The 8951-nt window shown below is 40.0% G+C and overlaps 1 protein-coding gene across 1 annotated transcript; it reads left to right on the plus strand.

Moving 5' to 3' along the window:
* The first annotated feature begins 122 nt into the window (after positions 1 to 122).
* LOC125374172 (nephrin-like) lies at positions 123 to 7643 on the plus strand. The gene is made up of 8 exons (XM_048385011.1): positions 123 to 162; positions 563 to 844; positions 3235 to 3432; positions 4235 to 4513; positions 4786 to 5082; positions 5240 to 5536; positions 7322 to 7432; positions 7621 to 7643. The coding sequence occupies exons 1-8, from the start codon at positions 123 to 125 to the stop codon at positions 7641 to 7643; spliced, it is 1527 nt and encodes a 508-aa protein (XP_048240968.1).
* The last annotated feature ends 1308 nt before the right edge of the window (positions 7644 to 8951 follow it).

Raw genomic sequence — 8951 nt, forward strand, 5'->3', positions numbered from 1 at the left:
TCTCATTGTGTATGACCCTGACAGAGAAATGTGTCCCTGGTATCTAATGAGTCGCATTGTGTATGACGCCTAGTTGGCGTCACCCTGACAGAGAATTGTGCCCTTTGTATCTAGTGACCAATATGCCCTGCGCTGATGACGACACGGTTTATTTACATCATGGTAATCACTTTGGGACGCGAATTGCACCGTTATAGATGAAATGGGCATCTCGAACCCGTAAATTTCTGCAGTTCAAGTTAAAGTTGTAATAGTCAGCCTTTTTACGAATAGGAGGGGATGCAGTTTGTGGTTGGGCAATTCACGTTTAAAAATCATAACACGTCAACGAGACAATACAGCTCGAGGAAGACCGGGGTTTGGCTCTCCAATTGGATGAAATATGAGAAGCCCATTTTTATTACGCCCTTGGTGTTGTTAGAGTTATATTACTTAAGTAAGCACACAAACACTCACTTGCGCATTCACCCACTAATTCACTCACTATAGATCTCTTATTTATATATTAAACCGTAAGAACAATGCTTCTAAATTCTAAATTCTAAATGATCTCTTTCAAAAGGCAAGCCGACAACACCTGTCCGTCCAGTGTCAACAACTCCAGTGTACAACCAGCAAGTGACCTTGACCTGCAGCTCCACCTCTACCACTGTCCCAGCTGACCATGGCCTGACCTTGACCTACATCTGGCAGCGTGACAGAACTCACATCACAGTAACCTCCCCTGGTTCCCCCTACACCTTCAGAGTGAGTTCCCGGGACAGTCACAGCTACAGATGCAGAGCCAGAGAAAGTCAGGGTCTGGAGTCAGAGTGGAGCCAGGGGTACAACATGGAGCCTCAGTGTGAGTACAGCCCACACATTACCGAATCCCGTAATGCTCAATCATGGTTAGCCAAACTAATAATAATAAAACATAATTAGTAACATTAAAAACTGCTTTTTTCGACGAAACTGGAAGGGAGTGCCAATGACGTTTTGTTAGTTATATAAGGCTGTTCGCATTCCATTGGTAGCTCAGGGATCTACTAAATTAATTTGTTTCTCACCCACAGGTAAAAAATCATTATGGGTCTATTCTTGGTCGACAGCTGATCAATTCGATTGGGTGCTGATCGCTGGAACGTAGGCGTCAGTAGCACATTGCAAATAAACACAAAGTTCACCCAGCTAACAGACGGATGACCTACTCTTAACATTCACGAAAGTAGACATAAAATGCAGTCATTTCAAAATTCCCGGTATTATTGACATATGTATTTGAATTTGTCCTTGGGTTTTTGCAGTCGACTATATATGATCTTTAGCAGGACATGAGAACACATAGGCTTGAAATGGAGAGGTACACGGACACGATTTAATGCAGTATTACAAGTATTGTTGCAACATAACGCTTCAGAGCATCACCAATAAACAAAACTTTAGCGTCAAACCATCATCACACCATTCAACAAACTTACTTCTTTGAACTTAACTTTGCAAATAAGAGTAGCCCCTATGGACAAAATGGACGGCTAGAAATGTCAACCGATGCAATCCCCAGTCTTAGCGCACCATTAATCACAATCAGTTCCTTTACTTATGAGAAAGCTTCTGTGGTCCAATGGACAGAACGCCCGCCAGAGATCGGAAGGTCGTTCCATTCCCGAACGCGCCCCACCAAAATACGCTACAAAATAGAACTTGTTCTTACCACGCCTGACGCTCGGCATTAAGAGGCTCAAACAAGGACTGGTCGGCTCAGGGTCGGTATACTGTGTCTGAGTGGAGTATTCTTCTTAAATTGCAGCATCTCAGTGGGCTAGCGCTATACACACTGCATTTGTCCGGACTAGTTCAACCAGACACACACACACACACACATGTGCCTTCACGTCATTATAGTGCAATAGTCCTCAAACCACGTTTCACCTCACCTCATAACTTATAAACTACCTGCTGACTCGTGTAAAATCGCACAGGCAACATGACAAAAGTGACTGATTGATGCCTCGATCGTGTCTCGGGGACTCCTCGCATACACATAACCGAGTTTGATACCATGCGTCTATATTTTCCTGTTGACTGGTGGTGTTAGTGTTGATGATATTATTAAGTTATTACAGAATCTGCAACTTATCATTTCTTGCCGTCGACCTCTGAGAAAGCTGAGCACTACACATTTCTAGGCTATACTTTTTGTTTTCATTTTGTTATAATTAAATTTTCGTTGTGTTCATGGAAATTCCTGCATTTTGATTAGCTGAATTGGTCACGTGTTATTGCATTCATTTCCCAATGAATGTAAAAAATTAAGCCACGCCCACCGCGGCGCACTACTTTTATTACTTCGGAATGTCGGGGAATCCCAATATTACAGTCGAGGGAATTCCCTTTCTGCTCACGTGTATCGTCATGCACAGGACATTTAGCGACTTTCATGCATATTCATTTTCCAAACAACCCTTTGAAACCGAAGGCCGAAAACGAATGAAACAGCAAACGTGCAGGCTCTCTCGCCTGTTTTTGTCCCCGCTCGTCTCGGTTCAACTTTCATGTCTTCGGGTTTCATTTCTAACTAGCATTTCTCTAACTGAGTTTTACCGTAATCAGGAAGTAATGTTTGAATCACGCAGTAAATGACCATGTTATTTGAAACAGCCGCCTTCTCTCGGTCGACATATTTCTTCCGGTTCGTTACAGTCTGACTGTTGCAGTTCTTTTTGCCTCTTGCCTTAATTGACAGGTCTAATGAACATTGTTTTAATCCCACTCTCCGTTGATTGGCTACTGACTGTGTAGGCGTGTCAAGTTATGTGCATAAATTAAACGATCACCTGATTCATGTCACGCCACTGTATATATTCCTACACCTGGAATGTTTATCAATGTCGTCATTTTTGTCTGTTTTGATATATGCAACTGTTTTGGGTTAAACTATTGTAGATAAAACATGTTTAACGTTGTCGAATTTAATTATAAGCATTGACCGTATATTTTTTTCGGTTCATTGAGGTATGAATCGAAAAACCGACGTGCAAACTTTTGTAAGAATCCGCTACGCGGATTCATACAGTTTGCACATCGGTTTTTCGATTCATACCTCAATGAACCGAAAAAAATACACAGTCAATCCTTAATTCAAAGTAATTTTATGAATATCATCAACTCATCATTGTTTTCCACATGTGTGTTATTAGAGGTATAATTATATCTTTTATCACGGTATCAGTGTCTCAGTGCCATGTATTCCAGACGGGCCCTACCAGATCTCCCTGACCCCCTCCATCTCCTCCTACACTGTGACAGAACACCAAGCTCTTCCATCAATCACGTGCTCCGCCATCTGTAGACCCGGATGTACCTACAGATGGTTTCACAATGGAACAGCCTTCAGCAGTGGAGCCGTGCTCCAGGGACAAGCTGACAGATCTAAGACAGGCTCCTACAGATGTCAGCCTTCCAACACACACGGGAGTGGTGACAGTGTTACAGTCAGTGTCGATGTTCAGTGTAAGTATATAGTCCACACTGGTGACAGTGTTTCAGTCAGTGTCGATGTTCAGTGTAAGTATATAGTCTACACTGGTGACAGTGTTACAGTCAGTGTTGATGTTCAGTGTAAGTATATAGTCTACACTGGTGACAGTGTTTCAGTCAGTGTCGATGTTCAGTGTAAGTATATTGTCTACACTGGTGACAGTGTCACAGTCAGTGTTGATGTTCAGTGTAAGTATATTGTCTACACTGGTGACAGTGTCACAGTCAGTGTTGATGTTCAGTGTAAGTATATAGTCTACACTGGTGACAGTGTTACAGTCAGTGTCGATGTTCAGTGTAAGTATATAGTCTACACTGGTGACAGTGTTAAAGTCAGTGTTGATGTTCAGTGTAAGTGTATAGTCTACACTGGTGACAGTGTTACAGTCAGTGTTGATGATCAGTGTAAGTATAAAGTCTACACTGATGACAATTTTACAGTCAGTGTTGATGTTCAATGTAAGTTTATAGTCGATAGCGTCAATGTTCAGTTTTAAGTTTAGCACGCTATACTCATGGCATTTGTGTTTGGCGTCTTTCTAGGTTAATATTGTGGATAAACGTATATGTTCTTAAGCACTCTCTTTAAAAAATACCTGTGTTAGCGCATGCGCTAACTGTCACACATTTACTATGGTATACTCTTCAAGCAAGTCCCATGTACAGCCAATACCTTCCGTGACAAAGATACAACGAGTTATATTTATTTTTTCAGACCCAGCAACTGTAATCATGTTCACCGTCAACTCACTCAGCGGTACATTGGCAGTTAACGAGTCTGATCCGGTGACGTTACGATGCCAGGTTGATAGTAACCCAAGGTCAGTCATCAGATTACTGAATGGAACTGAGGAGTTGACAAGGGCAGATAACTCCATGACAGCAGAATATAGACTGGCGTCAGCAGACTGTCGACAAAGAGGGAACTACTCCTGTACTGCCACTAACAACATCGGGGCACCTGTCAGCCAGAGGGTGGAGTTGCTGGTCAAATGTAATCTGTTTGGATATTCTATACGGATGGTAGTATTGATGGTTTATGTCGCAACTTTGTCTATGATAATAACACTGTTGAGTAAATGGCCGGCCCTCGGTATGCATGCATACTTGTGTTATCATGTCTCTAATGTTGATACTGCAAAGTTGAAGTAACAACGAAAGGCTCCTGATAAATAATTCTAAATACTCCATACATTTAGTCTTCATAATACTAAACGGAGATTATTTGTTCCAGAGCCATTGCATATGTTGTCTACATTTAACTAGGTTCTCCTCGACTTGATGAGACAGCTGTCAAGCAACTCAAATACGCCTCTAGACTGGGTGGTAACGTGAACGTGTCTGTGTCAGTCCTGGCCTACCCCCTTCCTACATTCACCTGGAGTAGAACCACCAGCACCAGCCAGGACCTCACTGGTTCCTCCATCCCTGTCTCCGCCATCTCGGTCACTGCCAGACTACACCTTACTAACCTCCAACAGCAGGACTTCGGGGACTACAGTCTCACAGTCAACAACGGTGAAAGCAGTTCAGTGACATATACAGTCAGCATAGTGTCTGAAGGTGAGCCGCGATATTCTGATTTGTTCATATGTTTCAATACCTATCTCTGACTGTTGTTTAACAATTGCATCTTCATTGTACAAATAAAGAGCTTAACATTACAGCATTCTCTGATAAAGCTTTTACAGCATTCCTTTTCATATTAATTTGTTGTCAGGGCCACCAGATGTACCTACACAGTTTAGAGACCTGGATAATGCAACAACGTCGTCGGTATGGTTATCATGGCTGCCTGGTTTCAATGGTGGACACCCTCAGACGTTTCTGCTTGAGCATCTCAAGTTTGCTACAAGAACTTGGACTGTCTACAAGACCTATGCAGACACCGGCAAGATGATGGTGGTGGAAGTGACTGGGCTTACACCAGGAGATATTCACATATTCCGACTACATGCTAGAAATGACTATGTGGATTCTAACAGATATGTATTTGTAGAAACTAGGACTGCTGGAGGTATGTGTCACTCAAGTAGACACAAATTGTTTAATCTGATAATCAATTAACAACTGATCACCATAAAATTTTAATATATAAGCATATGTTTTATTTGGAAGTTCTACTTTTTCCTTGTTTATGTAGACAAACATAACTCATCTTCTTTATATTTTAAGTAATTTCCCATTGAGAAGTACTTCAAGTAATGTTCCTTATATCTATTCATTCAACGTGAAACTGTGTATCTGGGTTCGAGCCAATGAGTTGTGACCTACATATCTGTTAACAGTTGCAGCATCAATAACACCAAACATTAGGTAATATATAATATTAAGAATCTTGAGCATGTTGTTAATGCGTATGCACAGAAATGTCAACATTGCCCATATTAGGGCATATGTCAATATTCATGCGCAACCAGATTTTGCAACCCGTTTCAGTTTTGTCTGTCAACGAACGAAAGTTGTTATGTATTTACTCTTGAATATATATTTAACGTGGGTAATGAAAAATATACCTCACTGATTCTTATAAGATACATATTTTACGAAACTCGTGAACTTTCTGTGATATTTGACCTCGCTTTCGCTCGGTCAGATAACATAGAAAGTTTCGTAAAAAAACTATGTAATGTTTGTAGTACTCTCTATTTGCCAACCAATCACAAATTAGTTTGTTTGAGAGTAGGAACCTGGAAATGAATACACTTTCACCTGAATAAAGTGACATACGCGGATAAGCACTCGTCTGTGATGATATTTTGTTTATTTTATAGATCCACCCAATCAACAAAAACTCGAATCTCCATCTTCGCATGCAGGGGTAATAGCAGGATCCACAGTCGGAGGCATGCTTCTTACTATGCTCCTTGAGGGAATTATTCTGATCGTACTGTACAGAACAGGCTACAGGCCTAGGATCGGACATATTCTGAAAGGTATTTAGTTAAATTTCTATTGTAAAATTATTGTCAACAGGAATAATTTCATTATGATGTTCCATGCGTTTGAATGTATAATTGTCAGGCCTAGGATTTCCTAATCTGCATTGATATTGACAAAAGGATACATTTGAACCAACAAATGTTTGATTAAAGGTTGTTATTAATATATTTATATGCAGTCATTTAAAGTTGACTTTATTCTTGCACTGAAGGTTTCTTTCGTGATTGACGAGTTTTGTTGTATGTGTGACGTGTTTTTTACATTATGTACCATGTGGCTATTTTTGTTTTCCAGAAACTGCATTACGAAAAAGGTATTATAAATGTCAAAGTTAAAGATAACAATGAACGGAACATTTGCAAAAAAATAAACAAGATAAGTTGTCAAAATAAGACAACTAAAAACAATATTGCATACTGAAGTTAATCGCTTCATTATATTATGTTTTTTTAGAAACCGACCTTATTATTTTTGCAGCACCAGGAATCCTGAAACTGTAGAAATGGACAACATAGGGTATTCATCATTAGGTTAGTACTGTTTATTGGGTTTCCCTTTTGTTGATATTACTATATATATGGGTCCGTTTAACACTGAAATCATTACAATGTTTTCACATTGTTTTGTTTCAGATCAGATAAATGTCCCAGCCCAGCATTCAAATGTGAAGGAATCAGAAAAACAACCGTATTCACAGTTGACGATTTATGAGAATACAAAAGGTGGATATAGATTTTGCATTTTGCTCAATACTGTTTAATTTTAAGTATTCCAGTGAAGGTAATATTGACGTGCCAGTAAGAAGAAGAGAGTTATGATTTGGATTTGTTGTTAAATACGTAATGAATTACATCTTCAGCGGATGCTGCAGCAGGTACAAGTACCTATGAAGGCATGACAGAGACTCCCCCTGTGACCTATGAGTCCATCAGAGCATCACCATACCAGAACACTGGAGCAAATTCTCAAGGTAACCAAAACATGAAACACTCTTGCTGGTTGGAATCGTATGTCATTGCCATGGACGAAGCATTAAACAGATGCATATGCCTTCTTTTCTATCCCAATGTAACACGTTTAGCACGTCATGTTATTGTGAGTGATATGAAATCTGTCATATAATCTGTGTTTAATTACATGTAGTTCTATACTTTTCAGGTTCTGACCATGACAATAAGTAACGAAGAAGGAAGACATCATCATATCAGATCCAGTAACAGACCAAGGAACATGTGCAATATATTATATTCCTTTCCTTTGAGTCAAAACATCGTTAGATCCGGGGTAGAATAAGTCTTCAGCAACCCGTGCCTGCTGTAAAAGGCGACTACGTTTGTCATAAGAAGCGTCCAACGGGGTTGGGTGGTCATGCTCGCTGAGTTGGTTAGATCGGTGCTTATGTAATCGTCACTGGATTGTCTGGTCCAGTCTCGATTATTTACAGACCTTCGTTATATAACTTGAATATTGCTGAGTGCGGTGTTCAACAACGATCCAACAACAAAACATCGCTATTACTCACTTCACGTTTTCATAACATTAAATTATGTTGGTTATGCTCGTGTCTATATATGTATCGCCTTTGTCACTGAATGTCACATAGCAAATAAATACATTTTCAAAATAAATTAACAAAACGCTTTGATGATCACGTTAACATAATGGAAACATTGCTGATGAAATATTGTTATCAGTGTCAGATTTCTGGGACTTTAACCTGTTGCTATTACATGGTGCGAAGCAGCATATGTTGTTGAACCTAAATGAGGAAACCTGATCAGCCAGGTTTTGTTTTTAGTTTTTAACATACAGTCGTATAAAGTCAGGTATTGTCATCACTTAACCAGATGCCAGTACTGCAATATTATGATAAATAATTCACCTTAATTCAGGAGGTGAGGTGATGTGAACTGGCTTTTAACGTCGCAATTGTATTACCCTTATTTAGTGTAGGTGTGTGAGCGTGTGTGAGCGTGTGTGAGTGTTTAAGTATGTGCCTGTGTGAGTAAAGAGTGTGTACGTGTATACTTGTTTGTACAAGTCATAACTGCAGACCGCCATTGACAGCCCACTGAGATGCACTGCCTCGTGTAAACATGGATTCCCCACTCAGAAACAGTATCCTGCCTCTGAGCCACCGACAAGGACTTGTTTTATCTTTAATTGCCGAGCACAAAGCAGGGTAACAACAAGTTCCATTTTTAAAAGTTTTTTGGTATGACACGACAAGGGATCAAACCACAGACCTTCCGCTCTCTGGGCAGACCTTCTGACCATTAGATCACAGAGGCAGAACAAAAAAACACGAATATCACACAAGTGGCAATGCCTACCATAACTCTCACTGTGATGTTTACATTGCTTTAAACTGCCTCTTTATCAGTCGATGTGGTTACATGGCACATTACTAAAACTGTGGTGTGTGTTGGAAACATTGATTTCTTCTTCAATGTTGGGATGTTATAATCTGTAGGTGGGATATAACATTT

Source organism: Haliotis rufescens, unplaced genomic scaffold (assembly GCF_023055435.1).
Source record: "Haliotis rufescens isolate VD_foot unplaced genomic scaffold, xgHalRufe1.0.p SCAF_53, whole genome shotgun sequence".
Lineage (NCBI taxonomy): Eukaryota > Metazoa > Mollusca > Gastropoda > Lepetellida > Haliotidae > Haliotis > Haliotis rufescens.

Bases quoted from the DNA above. Each gene is read 5' to 3' on its own strand.
- LOC125374172 (XM_048385011.1), top strand. From the start codon at position 123: ATGCCCTGCGCTGATGACGACACGGTTTATTTACATCATG. The intron at 4,514-4,785 runs GTAATCTGTTTG...ACATTTAACTAG, and splicing joins GGTGGAGTTGCTGGTCAAAT to GTTCTCCTCGACTTGATGAG. The intron at 5,083-5,239 runs GTGAGCCGCGAT...ATTTGTTGTCAG, and splicing joins AGTCAGCATAGTGTCTGAAG to GGCCACCAGATGTACCTACA.